The 15,675-nt window shown below is 32.9% G+C and overlaps 1 protein-coding gene and 1 long non-coding RNA gene across 6 annotated transcripts; one reads left to right on the top strand and one right to left on the bottom strand.

Annotated features, from left to right (window-relative positions):
* Positions 1-3,601: 3,601 nt before the first annotated feature.
* Positions 3,602-15,599, top strand: LOC114261905 (small nuclear ribonucleoprotein SmD3b-like). Of its 2 annotated transcripts, XM_082873360.1 has the most exons (5): positions 3,602-3,872; positions 14,645-14,697; positions 14,811-14,877; positions 14,958-15,014; positions 15,284-15,485. In XM_082873360.1, exons 1-5 carry the CDS (start codon positions 3,714-3,716, stop codon positions 15,344-15,346), a joined length of 399 nt encoding a protein of 132 aa, XP_082729486.1. In that variant the 5' UTR covers positions 3,602-3,713; the 3' UTR covers positions 15,347-15,485. The 2 variants fall into 2 exon arrangements, with proteins under 2 accessions (XP_082729486.1, XP_028058029.2); XM_028202228.2 differs by lacking the exon at positions 14,958-15,014 and having other exon boundaries at positions 3,646-3,872; positions 15,284-15,599.
* On the bottom strand, positions 4,844-11,476 carry LOC114261904 (uncharacterized). Of its 4 annotated transcripts, none has more exons than XR_014331991.1 (7): positions 11,223-11,451; positions 9,634-9,700; positions 9,246-9,311; positions 8,742-8,837; positions 6,893-7,053; positions 5,177-5,231; positions 4,844-5,093 (listed from the first exon to the last, which is right to left on the bottom strand). It is a non-coding gene; the product is annotated as an uncharacterized LOC114261904 (long non-coding RNA). The 4 variants fall into 4 exon arrangements; XR_014331990.1 differs by having other exon boundaries at positions 6,893-7,000; XR_003629146.2 differs by lacking the exon at positions 6,893-7,053 and having other exon boundaries at positions 11,238-11,476.
* Positions 15,600-15,675: the final 76 nt, after the last annotated feature.

The raw sequence follows: 15,675 nt of genomic DNA, 5'->3' as shown, positions 1-15,675 counted from the left end.
ATTCATAATCCATTTCCATTTCATGACCACTATGTTCATGTTTCATTTCGATTTCCATTTCACAATTTACATCAACGGCTCAGAACCTAGCCAACCACTTATATGAGACAGTGACTCATATTAAACATTTCCCAATTTTTTACAATAGATAAACATACTAGTTGTATCAACATCTCAACAGATAAGCATACAAGCTGTATCCACATTTCAACAGATATGCATATTAGCTATATCAACACTTCCGAAGATAAGCATATGAGCTGTATCAACACTTCCAAAGATAAGCATATGAGCTGTATCAACACATTATCTGACAAGCATATGAGCTGTATCAGTGGAGTCCATCCCCTATCTCCTCCCAACAACATCCGGTTTAGAGGTCCATCCACTATCTTCCCCTAAACCGTGGAGTACATCCCCTATCTCCTCCCACACATCCAACGTATATACACAAAGGTCATATACACAATCAATCAATACATAGCGTTAATGTATTCTATCAACCGTCATACTCTATGACATATCCAATTGATTAGTTTTAGTTTGCCTAATCATCATGCATTGTCTACAACAATCAAAACTACCCTCCACCGGTAGCCCAAGCAATTATTTCTAAACAGATAATAAAAGCTCCAACTGATAAAGTATCAATGTTTTCAAAAGTGAGGCGATTAATAAATCTAACTCCACTATTCAACCATATAATGCACCAATTTCATTATTTCCAACTCAATTCCATAAAGTCACAATTTTCCCAAAATTAGGGTTTTCCACCCGGTTTCCAAATATTGACCCAATGGTCTAAATATCAACAACCAACAGCGATATCATTATTTTGAACCCACAATACATATTTTAGACTCAAAATAACAAATCCTCTTTTAACATTTTGAAACCCTAAGTCCCAAAATTACCCAACTTCAACACTTCATCAAAACAACCAAAATCTAGGTCAAAGACCATAAGAGTGAGTAGGAATCCCTACCTCAAATTCGGAGCTCAAGAAAAGAAGATGAAGATACTTAACGTGCTCCAAAACTCAATATACTCGGATCAAAACGTAGCCCTCGACGATCAACCCAACTCTTACAAAGGCTAAAGGGAAGGGAAGCACTCTAACTAGATCAGACCCTAGAGAGAAGGGAGTTTCTAGAGAGAGGAACTCTCAAAATGGCTTTTTAGAAAGTAAGAGAGAAAGAGAGAATGTAAAAAGTGATTTTAAAATGCCCAGCTGCCAACTGATATACGACATTCCTGCTCGAGCGGAGAACACAACGCTCGAGCGTCAAGAACAAAAAACTAGGTCTGCTCGAGCGCAATAAGGCCCGCTCAAGCGCCAAGACACAAGAATAAAGTACATCCGCTCGAGCGTGAAAACCAGTCCGCTCGAGCGTAGATTTCTCCCACCCAGAACTTACACCGAAAAGTACTACCCGCTCGAGCACCACCGCTCGAGCACAAAGAAACCCGCTCGAGCTTGAAAAACATGCTTGCAGAAGTTCTGCAGAGCACCAAAATACTGGGAGCATGCAATCTCCGCTCGAGCGCAAGAAGACCCGCTCGAGCGGACCTCTTAAAAACTGGGCAACAAAGAATTGAAACCAAAGCCTAACCAACCTGTAACAACTCTGCCCAATACATCCTAAAACTCAATCAAGCGGAATTAAAGGATGACAACAAGGTATACCACCACCAACATCACGGAACCGAGTCCGGAATACAACAGAATAGTAAAGGGACAACCGGGATCGCTATATACCCTATGTGGAAAACAAATTTCAGGTACTGATGATATGCCAACTGAGGAGCTGAAGGCTCATTCTATATTTTATTTTGTAAATGTATTTTGTACAAGCCTAGGGCTTTCATTTATATTGGGTATCGACCCACTTTTGCTGTAACCAAGCATTGTCCTGGAAACTTGTAACCATTTGAGCATAAACTTCTCTTTATTTCTTTGTTTCTATGAATGTTTGTCACATGCTATAGATTTTTTAGGACAAAAATTTTCGTTATTGATTTTTTTTAGGACAATAATACTCATACCTATTAGAGATGGCCATCGACCCGTTGGCCCGCTCAACTAGCCCAGCCTAACCCAATCCGATATTTTTAGGATTTGAGAAAATTATTTTGCCCATAAAGCCGCGTTGGGCTAAGATGTTGTGCCCATTTAATATTCAAGTTAGGTTTGGGATAAAGAGTTCTAACCCGTCCCGTCCCGCCCCGCCTCGCCCCATTAAAATAGTAATTATAATTTATATTATTTTAGTTATAAAATATAGAAGACAAAAATATATATACTTCTTTCTAAGGCTTACATTAGTTAAAAATTAAATTTATTTTACCATTGAATTTTATTAACATTTCGAATCCAAATATTAAATAAAAGGATCTATTAATATTTATTAAAGACAATAAAAGTATAAAAAATAATAACTCATATCTATTGGGTTAAATAAGTGAGCTTTGAATTTGAATTTTTTTTAGGAATAGGTTTGAGATGGCTAGATGAGCTTAAATGTTGGGCCATACTGAGTTTGTGACGACACATATCCTCTTATTATAAGGCAAATGTCACTTCATCCCCTGTGGTTTTGGGCAATGTGTGATTTACCCCCCTAATATTTGAAAATGACCACATAAACCCCACGTGGTTTGTGGATTGAAGTGTACCGTTAAACATTTTGTCTAACTTAATAGTAACTATGAAACACGTGGCAAATATAAGGGGATTATATGTTCATTTTCAAATTTCAAGAGGGTATATCGCACATGAAATAAAGTACAGGGGTTAAATCACACATGAAATAAAGCATAGGGGATTACAGAGTACTTTTCTTTTGAAACAAATGACAAAAATATAGGTCTATTTTAGTCTTTTTTATTAATTTGTTAACGGACCTAATAGTACACTTCAGTCCACAAACTACAAGGGAATTATTAGGGGGATAAACCACATATAGCCCAAACTAGGGATAAAGTGAAGTTTGCCCCTTACTATATAGTGTAAAAGTCTGACCTAACCTGAGGTTTGTCCACCCCTAATACCTATTGATCTTATCTGCACTTTACCTCTCTTAGTTTAATAATAAAGTGCAAATGGGATTACTAGATAATATATTATTGTCTTACAAAATCAATAAATATGTCATATATTTTATGACCTGATTTTGTATAAATTTCTAACAGAACGAGTTATTGTAAAATAATATTTTAAGGTGGTTAATTGTTGAGTTTTAAAGTTCAAAAAATAAAAATACAAATGGATCGTAATTTAAAGAAATTTATCCCAAAAAAGGGTGTTTGGGAATATTATATTTTAATTAATTTTAAATTTTTTACGAAAAAACGTACGAAAAAATAAAACGAATAATATGATTAAATATTTTATTTTATTAATTATTTTAACTTAACTTGTCCAATGAGGCCAAAATAGCACTTTACTATTTTCAGAAATTTTTCCGTTTTGGGGTGAAATTATTTTTGTTTTTTATTATTAAAAAAAAAAACTTGAAAACAAAATTATTTTAAGTTGCCGTAAATGCCCTTGTATGCCGCATTATATAATTACTTGGAACTTCCCATATGGTCTGGTGAGGTTAGGGTTTTGCGGAGGACAACAAAAGCCCAGACTGCCGAGAGGTTTTAGGAAGTGCGAGTAGAGAGAGAGAGAGAGAGAGAGAGAGAGAGAGAGAGAGGAAGGCATAGCCATGAGCAGGAGCTTGGGAATACCGGTGAAGCTTCTACACGAGGCAGTTGGACGCGTGGTGACCATGGAACTGAAGAGTGGAGAGCTCTACAGAGGTAGCATGATCGAGTGCGAAGACAACTGGAATTGCCAACTCGAGAACATCACTTTCACTGCTAAGGTACTCTCTTTTTCTCTCCTATTCCTAATTCCACCTTCAAGATTTCCACTCTGTTGTTGATTTCTTCTGATTTCTTGTTCATTACGATTCTCTAAAACCCTAGATTTGGTTTGATTTCCAAGAAATCAGTAGAAAAATAAACAAAATCTTGATTTTTTTTGGTTTAGTTGTGTTGTGCTGACTAGAATATAGGCATTTTAAGTAACTATCTTGATTTGTGTTCATGCTCAATCGTATTTGTTATTCATTAATTAATTCTGTTGTCTATTTTGATGTGTCTATTAAGTATGCCTTGAATGGATATTAACGTTGTGTTTGGTTGGGAGATTTCGAACAGGATTTGGAAAGAAAAAGTGAAAAGGTAGTGAAATATAAATAAAACTAGGGTATGCTCGTGCCTAAAGCCACGATGAAAATATTATTGGAATGAAAATGTAATTGGAATAATTTTAAGATTTTAAACAAACAATAAAATGTAAGTCCCACAGCACAGAAACCTAAAATAAAAATCAAATGAAATATGTTAGCCAATGCTCTGCAATAGAAAAAAATAAATAAATAAATAATTAAGCACACCAGTCAATGCTCTGCAATACAAAGAAAATGTCAAATAACAAATTAAGCATATCAACCAATATTCTACAATACCAAAAAAAAAAGGACATATAACAATTTAAGCACGCCATTCAGTGCTCCACAACAGAAAAAAATGACAAATAAATAAAGCACACCAGTCGTGCTTTGCAATTCAAAAAAAAAGACAAAAATTGTGCAATGAACAGTTATTTTAAAAGATTAATACGTACACAATCCAATCATATATTAAAAGCAACACCCTTCCTGCTAAAAATATATAAAGAAGCAAAAATTCAAATCCAACCAAAAAAAAAATTGATTTTAAGCTAATTCAAGAGCATATTAGGAAGAAAAAAGAAAAAAAAGGCTGTATGACCGAGTGAATAATTCAAATGAATATTATACAACATACATTTAAACTTAGTTATAAATTGCACAGAGATAAAAGGCTTTACAAAACTAAAATTCACATAGATAGGAAACTTTACAAAATCTATATCGTAGCTGCATATGTACGCTTTTCACAAAAATAAATATGATCTTCAAACTTGTTCTTTCTTAGAATTCGTAGAAGCGCCTCATCACTTTCCAAAAAGTCTTTGTATCAACTTCTATGTATCCCCAATGAGGAGCATGTACAACAATCTAGCAATTTATGAAAATAAAAGTTAGTATATTAGTAGAAGAAAATCTATGTAAATATCAAAACTCTTTTAAATTGAAATTACCTTATTGCATCCCCATCGAAACAATTTTAGCATTTCTTTCTTAAAGAAATTAAAACTATAAATACAAAAGAATTAGAGGTAAAAAATATTAAAAATGTATACATGTAAGAAAATGAGTAAAAGGAGTCGATATTATCCATCAGAAAAGAGCATTTTGTTATAAGGAAATTAGATAAAAAAAATAATGAAAAGAAAAGAAAATTGACTTCAACTTATAAGAAAGCTGTATTTTTTTTTTCCAAATAAATTAAAAAGAAAACAACTTACGTGACCAAAAATAGTAATGTTGTCCATAATTAGAGGTTGAAGGTCAATGGTGTCTCAACCTAAAAGTATCTAGTTATGTGAATTTGACAACAATAACTGTAAGAAGGCAGAATGAGGTTTAATAATTGCCATAAAGAAAAATTAATCGACACAAAATTAACAACCTCTTAACATAATGTAGTTAACAACCTACTTTAAGTTCATTTGTGCATGAATATGACAACTGGAGAAATTGAACTACATAAAAGCACGGTGTAAATTATGTTAGTATCAAAATGTAATTGTAATTTATACGCATCATGTTGAAATTTGTAGAGTCTGTAGCATTTTTTGATTTTTGATAAAGACACTGAAAAAATATAAAGAAATATTATTCTTCTTAAAGAACTTTTAAGAATTTTAGTAGCAAATCGGATAATAAAATATAAAAATTAATTTCAAACAGAGGGTTACAATAAAGATGAGAAGAGCAAGTAAATAAACAGAATAAAAATGGAAGAATAAGAGGTATGTAAAGTACAAAATAAAAAGTATGCTCGTGCGTAATGACACGATGTAGTTGAATACAAATGTAATTTATCAAAATGTAGTTGAATACAAATGTAATATATCGAAAAACATACCAAAAACTTTAGACATTGAGAAATATAAAGAAATATTGTTTTTAAAACCCACACTCTATAATTTTGTTGGTACCACACATTTTACAAAACTCAATTAAAGATAACAACCCCTAGGCACGGGTATATATATTTGTTGTTTAATCATAAATATTTCGTGTTCATTATCCATTCGTTATCAAATAATACCAGCCAAAGCTATTGTACATCTATCAATCTATCAATACTTTACAATAAAAATAAAATTAAAAATTAATAAACACCAAATGAAGCACACCAGTCAGTGCTATGCATTCTCGAAAAATAAAATTCAAAATTAAACAACAAACACTGCATAGCAGACAGTGCTCTATAATTCCAAAAAATTAAAATTTAAAATAAATACCAAATAATACACACCAGTTAGTGCTCTGTAATTTTTAAAAATTAAAATTAAAATTATAAATAAACAATAAACAATGCACACCAACCAGTGCTTTGCAATACCAAAAAATTACAAAACACCAAATGAAGCACACCAGCCAGTGCTCTACAATCCAGAAAAGTAGAATTCAAAATCTATATAGTAAACCATGCACACCAGCCAGTGCTAAGAAATCTCAAAAAAAAATAAAATTAAAATTAAAGCAAGTGACTCCATCCTATTGTCAAGTAAATATTATATTTAGTTCAACTCTCTACTTGAGAACCCCAAAATCATAAAGAAATAACAAATATCACATGAAATAGAATGAACAAATTAGAGATTAAAATCCCTCATTTATGTATGTAATGACAAATTAGATCGATAGTGCGTATGGTTGGGAAAAAAAGTAAAAATAGAAATTACCATAGAACTTATCCTAGCTCAGCGTCCTCGGTTGATCCAAACACAACTTCAAATAAATATGTTCTAATTTAATATGATTTTCCTTAGTGTGTGTACTCAGTCCATGACCTGATGACCAATTTGCAAAAATCAGGTGCCCTGTTTTATGATTTAGAGCACTCCTATATGGCATCCAAATAATAACCAATCAAAGCACTAACCAAAAAAGAGTTGAAACTCAATAAAATCCAAACAAACTATTGGCGACACACGATTTACGCATGGGAATGCTAAAATCCTGAAAATCTAAGATCTTAAACAAACATTAGTAGTACACTATCCTCTTGTTTATCCACTGAATCCCATTAAAAGAAATAAGATCAGAAATTACAAATGCATTTAAACTAATATAAAAATGAACATAAGAAAGAAAATCCATGAGTATCAAATCATCCATCTTGTTGTGCCCTTGGGTCAATATCCACATGCAGGAAAAAAAAAATCTCCCACATACAAGAACAAATATGGTAGTCCATGCTAAATTGATGAGCATGACAAATCTGGTAAAAACAATTCTTATTTTTTGATGACATGACAAATCTCCTATTTTTTGTGGTTTAGATTTAATTTAGACAAAATGTAAGGGGGAAAAAAAACATATAATATAAAAAATTAAAAAGCAAATTGAGATTTAGCTGAGAGAGGAAGGAAGTGAATCAACAACTGTTATTAACTCTATTAAAGCTCTATTCAAAATCACTTAATAATAAAGGTTACATGCAAAAACAAAATTAAATTCCCAAATGAGCAATACTCAACAAAACAGCCCCATCCACAAAACTTTTTAGTTCAAACTTCCCAATTTCATTTGATTATTCATGTAAAAATGATAAAATTTATGATGAAATCATAAAACTGTCATATTTATACCCAAAAGACAGTATATATTCATTTTACTATCACCCAATACTATCAATTTAACTAAATTGAATAGGACATTGTTTTCCTATGCATTTTATTAGTTTCTTTAGACAAAAAATCAAACCATATAATTCAAGCAATCAATCAAAACCACACATATATGCAGATGCCAAACTAATAATATGAAATTTAAGCTAACGATGCACTGTTTTATGTCAATATCAATAACCTACCAATCAATAATACCAAGAACAAAAAGAGGTTAGATTCCACAATAAACATAGTTAAATCATTACACTATGAAAAAAATAGAATTTGGAAATCAAATTGAAAGCAGGCTAACAAATAGAAAGCTAACAAATAGCAGGCTAATCATTAACACAAAGAAGCCATGAATTTGAAATCTAAGTAAATAAAAACTCCAACTCAACTTCTAGAAGTATAAAACAAATTAAGTCATGAATTTACCTTTTATATCTATAACTCATGCCTCAACCTGAAATAGCTTATATTGGTAAAGTTTCGAATTCTATGAAAATTGAATACATTTGTACCAATTAAACAAAACCGAAATTTTATTTAGCTTTAACTGAGATAGGGGGTGGAAGTGAGTGGGAGTCATTCCATTATGAATCTTTAACCTAAAACAAAATCCAAACACACGTGGGCTCAACTGTGGTGTATGATGAGATTACAAATGTACATTAAATATTGGGGGGGGGGGAGGTGAGAAAGGTTCAAATGAAAACCTCTTTGTACAATAATGCAATAACAACGTATTAAAAACCCCAAAATCCTAATACTAATATACCATTAAAAGCACGAAATAACAACCCATTCACATGAAAAATATATCTAAAAATCTAAGTTTGGGTGCTCACCACAAAAAAGTTATTGAACCCATTAAATATAAATCTTGAGAGAGAGAGAGAGAGAGAGAGAGAATCACCACAAATCAACTATGTAGAGCATGTGTTGGTCTTCAAAATCAAAGAATCGTGGAAGTAAGAAATTATTGAAATCAGCTTCCAAACTGCCATAATAGCTATCGACATTGGTGGATAAAAGAAAATAATTAATTATTAAGAAAAATGAAAACTAATATAATGGCTCATAACTGTATATAAGAAAAGGAAACCAGGCCAAAGCCATTTGAATTTATAAGTGAAAACAAAGCAATACCACAACAAATTATAAAACAGAAACCCCAATGGATTTTAATTGGGTTTAAAGTTCTGTGTATGGTGGAGAGGATCACCACTTATATTTCAACAAACTTGCATGTGCTCAAATCATTACAATGTTAGTATTACAACTAGAAATTGGAAGTTATACCTTACCTTGTGAAGAATTTATGGATAAGCACAGAAAGATATTTGAATTGTTTTCTAAGGGAGGACCAACAAAAGGAAACATTAAAATGCTTTAGTAAGAATGCAAATCAAATACTTACCACAATGTTCAGATGCAAAAGGTTGTTAAGAAGTTTCACTTCTTCCTCAAGCTCTCTAATGTGAACCTATTAAGCAAATTTAAAGCAATAATTCAGACATATAGGACCACAACACAATGCTTCATAAACAAATTACCATAAATGTAAATAAAGCAATTAAATTAGAAGTGATTTTCTACTTTGAAGCACTCTTACTGCAATTGAAACCTTCTTAGATACATATCAATACCAAAAACAATTGAAAAAACTAACACAAAATAAATAAATATATCCAAAAGAATCACCATAAACAAAATATATCTTTTAGAAATGAAGAAGCATCAAATCCAAAATCAATAAGAGCACTTCTTAAAATAATAATAATAAAAAAAAATTATAAGAACATTACCCCAAAACAAAACCCACTGCTCACATCCGCTGTGCACCACAACTCATCATCATTCTGCAAATCGCCACTGAATAATGTTCCAGATAAAGCTTAAGTAAATACAAAAGTATTCAATAAATACCAAAAAATATTTTGTCTAAAGGCACAATGAAAATATTAAATATGACCATCTATTTTATTTTCAGCTTAATGTTAATAGTCAGGTTAACCTTAATGTTCACAATAACCCATTTAATGTTAACAATCCTCAACCCATTTGACTAACATGAAATAAAAATGGGTGTTAACATGAAACTAATTTTTTCCTTAACCCTCATTTGATTTGATAGAAAGTGAGAGCTTTGGGGGTGATGGTGGGGATGATGGGATGAAAAAAAAAAAACAGAGGATCTAAATTTGTAGGAAAAAAATAAGTTAATTACTGATTCTATTCACAGATAAATTCAACACTGACAAAGTATCTTAATTTCTAAAATTTTGGGTTGAGATCTACGTATTGAAAATTGGAAAAGAAATTTAAATCACAATAAGGAAAAGGAATGAGAATTGGTACTTATGATCAATGAGATTGCAAAAATAAAAAATGAATGAGAATGACTTTATCTCTATCCAATTGACCAAAGTAGGTCAGGTCATTTTTTACGATTGCTTTTCTTGTACAAAAAGCCTAAGTTCAGGTTTGATTTGTTTTTGTATAATTTATTTTTTTGATTCTGACCCATAATTTATTTGTTTAAGGTTTCAATCTTGTTCTGATTTTTTTTTTAATGCATTTTCTTGGCTAAATTAATAGTGCCCACTCTTAAAAGAATGCACATCATATTAATAAAGTTTGTTTATTTATCAACAAAAAAAAAAAAAAAAGAAGGATGCACATCATTAGACAGTTATGAATTTTTATGATGAAAACTACCAATGTTTGTGGTGTGTGTTAAAGCCAAATTGTGGTAAAATTATAAATTGCAAATTTATTGTGTGTGCACCAGTAAACAAAAATTATATTTATGACAAAGTATGTTTTAGATGAAGTTTAATCTTGGTTTTTTTCTTTTTTTGTGTGTATATAAATTCCATTGAAACATTTTATCAAACACTTAATAAGCAAGGAAGATAGAATGGTTATCGAACATTTTAGTAACAACCAAATGATAATAATAGCACAACAGCCATTCAATAAAGTAACTAAATACAATAGTCCTACAAATTCCTACTAAATCAAAGTAAATGGGTTTTGTGGAACTCAACCAACTCTTCATATATGTGTGTATATATACATAGATAATATATATGTATAAGAAAAATCAACAAAACTCATGCATCTAGAAAAAAAAATAGAGGAAAATCCAAAATAGAGGAAAATCCTCACAGTTTGATTTTGGAAAAAAAATCTATAATCAATATATATACACACAATAATCTATTAAGAAAGAGATGAGAGTATTATCTTTACTTTGAAAAAAAAAAAAACCCTACTAATCTGGCTGCTAATCACCCATGATGAGAAAGAAAATAGGAAATTGACTTAAGGTGGGTTTCATTGAAAACAGAGGGCGGGTGGGTATGTTAAGCGCCAAAAAATTTTGGAGAACCTCATGAGGAATGACCTATTGAGCATTGAGAAACTGATGGGGCCGTGACGTTGAAAATCCTCCCCTCCAAACAAACCCACCATCTGCGAAGTCGCCGATCTGCTATGTATTAGGTTTTTGGGGGAATGAGTGACTGATAGGGGTGAGGCTGTGACCGTTGCCAGCGAGATTGAAGAGGAAGAGTGAGCTCTGAGAGTGAGAGATGAGGGAGACAACTCAATTTTGAATTTTGAATGAGACAGAGAGAGAGAGAGCTAGTTGAAGAGAAAGGGATGGAAGGGAAGAATGTATATCCACCGTAGGATGTGAACAATCTCAACCATTGAAAGATAATTTGTCTCTTGGACATTTTGTAACTGTTGGATTGAATTAATCTAATAGTTCACATTTTGACAAAGGTATACCTACATTTCACCTAGTTTCATACACCTTTTTTCTTTTCCTTTCCCTTTGCAAATCTCTTCTCAAATCGCTCAACCAAACACACCATAAGAGTTTGTCCATTGAGATCTCATACGGAGTAGTTTATGGTCTGTTTGGTTGTTGAATAAAGGCTAGTCTGCTCATTGTTTTAATAAAAACATAATTAATTATTTGAGACCCAAGGAAATAGGGAATTCTAGTCAACGAACAGGGCTTGAAAATTACTAGGCAATCAAAAGTTCTGCATCATGTTGTGTTGTGGTGTCTTACGTCCAGTTATAACTTGGGGTTACTACTGAGCGTTTGCTAGGATTTTAACTCCATCTTCTATCCCCACTTCTTACCCAAAATGCACACATAAAAAAAATATAATAAATAAGTTCTTGCATCATGTCATATGTTGTAGGAAAAAATTCACTTTACCCTTGTGGTTAAGGGCATCTCCAGTGGAACTGTTAGGCATAGAATTAGAGTCATGAGTTAACATATAGTCATCAATTTGAGTTGTTTGTTACTTTGGTGCACATGCTATGTCCTTTGTTAAAGTTGGCATCCATCAATGCAGTCCTAACTGTAGCAACTAAACCATAGCGTGCGCGCGCGCGCGAGAGAGAGAGAGAGAGAGAGAGAGGCAGGCTGCTGAAATGTGTTACACATTTGTACACACTCAAGTGTATCCTACTCTTACTTAACACACAATTTAGCATCTCCATTGCAACAATCATTCACTTACTATATCAACTAACTCTTGACCTACAAAATTGGGTCCACTTTTATCACTTTTTGTCAGTTAACACACTAATGTACAAATTTAGCATCCCCACTGGAGATGCTCTAATTTCTGAAGCATTTTGCCTTACCCTCTTACAGTTTGGATATAGGCAGAGAGCCCCTATGTAGTTTTGGATTAAATTGCAACATCAACACCATTAGAGTTAAATGACAAAAATACATTTATACCTTCTTTGTTTTTTTCGACTAATTATTCTTTGCTAAATGAAGCAGATTTAATACTGATTGTCTGATGCTGAACCTGTTTTCTTCATAGTGCATGCCTTCCTCGCTGAGCTGTTACTCCATTCTTCATCACCACTAGAAAAAAAAAAAAAAAAAAAAAAAAAGTTGTTAAACTGTTGGTCTTTCCATTGTTACTACATCAATTGCGCATATTCAAACACAAAGCAACAAAAATTATATATTTGAAACCCAAAACACTAAACTTTGAATTTTAAATGTTTTGGTGTTGAACTAACAGTTGTTGATGCATAATAAGCTACGGCAAGTCAGTGAAGAAGTTGCCTAGAAGATCCCATTTTGGTTTCTTTAACATAAAGCCCTATGAATCCCAATTTCTGAACCCTATATTAGATTTGTATCATATAGAAATGTAACACAAAAGGTTAAACCTTGGTGAACTACATCATCCGCAAGTCCTTGGCTTTGCTCATGAAAGTGCCACCAACATCACAAATGTTGGCAATCTTTTATCGACTATGTAGAAAAGCAAATAATGATTCAGATTTTGGCATTTTCCAATCAAACTTTGCTTTTTTTAGAGTTCCCATATATAATTGTTTCACAACTTCATATAAATATATCACTGATTCACAGAAAAAGGATATTGAAAACTTTCATTCTTGCCTCAACTATCAATTGAACTTCCTGGACTTGGGTCATCAAATGGGTGGGAGGAAGAAGATGAAGCCAAGGGCGATGGTGTCTTTTTGCATAGAAATTTGACTTTTGACTTGGCTTCCAAACTCATGCATGTAGCCATGAGTTCTGTGAATATGGACAGAAAATGTAATGGTTGCACTTTAACCCAAAATCACAAGGGAGGCCTCAGCCTATATCTAAACTACAGGGGGTAAAGTTTTCTAGTAGAGTAAAGTAAAATTTTCCCTATGTCATATTCCTGGTGGTTTGTTTCTTATATTTCTTGCCCGTCTCTCACTATTGTGGTGCAATGGCTATTTCATCCTTATTGGTAGTAGTTATATTGTGAGAAAATTTTATTTCTCAATAGTTTTGAATTGTGATGGATGAGTGAGAACAAGATAGAAAAGGAGGCCGGAGTATCTTTCTTGTCTGGTCTCCATTACAAAAAATAAGAATATGCCTAAGGATTGGTTAGTTTTTGTTCACCTTACCATTTCATTTGATTGGTTATACAAAACCTTTACTATTTTTTGTGACATGAAAAAGGCCATTTATAATAAAGTGTAGAAATGGGACACTAGCAGATATAGAGGCATTCAGACCCCAAGAGTTTGGGTGCTTGAAGTGGGTAATCCATAGGTAGACACCTGATCAAACAAGAAGCACTTTATGTTCTCAGGCAATCACTCCATGGCATATGCTACATGATTCCATAGGGATCGAGTCTTGCATTGTACAGAAGGGAAGCAACATGGCGTCAATAATGATCATGTGCATCAGAAAACTATGAGAGACAGAATTTATTTGTTAGTGTCTGGCTGATACTTATTTGTCATGTATATAGTGGCTAGATACTGCATTATAATTTGTGGATATTGTTCACTCCTAGTTGTGACTTTGACGATAGTTTCATTGTTGAGCTGTAGTGCTGAAGCTGTAAGTGCTCACTACAGTTTTCTTGGTTAGCAAAAGCAGGTGCCAAGAAATATGGAGAGCGAGCGACATATTAAAACTAAAATAAAATAGAACAAGTAAAATAAATAATAGACAATTTTTCAGGGAATATGTTCGGATTTGAACTGTAACGAGCAAACATACACTTGCATATACCTTTCCCCCCAGATCCTCTGCAGGGTCATTAATATTGAATTTGAGATAGCTGTACATGGTGATTTGAATCATATATGATTGTATTCCATTTTTAATTTGATTTTTGGTCTTCCTGATAATTGATTACATATGTGCACCCTTTTTTGGTATCCATGTCTGTTGACTATTCCCTTTCCTTATACACTTTCACATCAGTTGCTAATACTGGTTGATTCCTTCATACTTCACAGGATGGGAAGGTTTCACAACTGGAGCATGTCTTTATTCGAGGCAGCAAAGTTAGGTATTGTCTTGCATCTTAATTGAGATAGTTTGTTTGCTAGTAACCACATTCATTTGTAATAGTTTGTTTGCCTATAACCACATTTGTTTGGAACAAATGTGATTTCCAACCAGGTTTATGGTGATTCCAGACATGCTTAAGAATGCTCCAATTTTTAAGCGTTTGGAGTCTAGAATCAAGGTACTTATTCATATATGTGTCTTTATCTTTCCTATGTCGGTTACCTTCTTTAGTTTTCTAATTTCTTTCACTTAATGAAGGGTAAGGGCTCAGCAATTGGAGTAGGCTGGCGTCGTGCTGTTGCAGTGCGGGCTAGAGCAAGTTTATCTATATATATATATATATATATATTGTTTCCATTAACATCATAAAATGGGTCTTTGACGAAAGTGTAATGATTTGGCATATGTAATTATTTTGTACAAAATCAAGTTTCAGAACATTTGGTTTTCATGTCATGCATAAAAAATGAAAACTTTGTTTGAGACTCTGCTGGATCACAAGATGTTTGATCTATAGCATGCTTAACAGGTTGTGACCTCTCTATTAACGAGTGGCCTGACTATTAAACTTGTTTACTGTGCAGGCTCAGGCGGCTGGTCGTGGAGCTCCACCTGGTAGGGGTGCTGTACCCTCTATAAGGAGGTAATCGAATCCTTTGGTCTTATTGCATCCTCTTGGAAGTTAACGCATGCGTTGTAACCGTTTCTTGAGTGATGTCTTCGTCTACAACCCTTGTTTTTGTAAACCTGAAAAATGGTGTAAGAGTATATAACTTTTCATTTTTAGAGCTTTATGTTGCACAAGTATTTTACTGCCAGCTAAACGCATCTGGGATGATTATTATTGCTTAGTTTTCAATGTTTTTGTTTCCTTAAATCAATATTTAATGTTACCATTCATCCAACGCTCAATCAACTGGTAATAAGAGACTTTATTGCAACAAAGATTATATGGAATGTACCTATAGGCATGCAC

The sequence above is a fragment of the Camellia sinensis genome, chromosome 6 (assembly GCF_055761805.1).
Source record: "Camellia sinensis isolate YWXY chromosome 6, ASM5576180v1, whole genome shotgun sequence".
NCBI classification, from domain to species: Eukaryota; Viridiplantae; Streptophyta; class Magnoliopsida; order Ericales; family Theaceae; genus Camellia; species Camellia sinensis.
The sequence above is the reverse complement of the archived record's forward strand: the minus strand, read 5'-3'. Positions and strand labels throughout refer to the sequence as shown.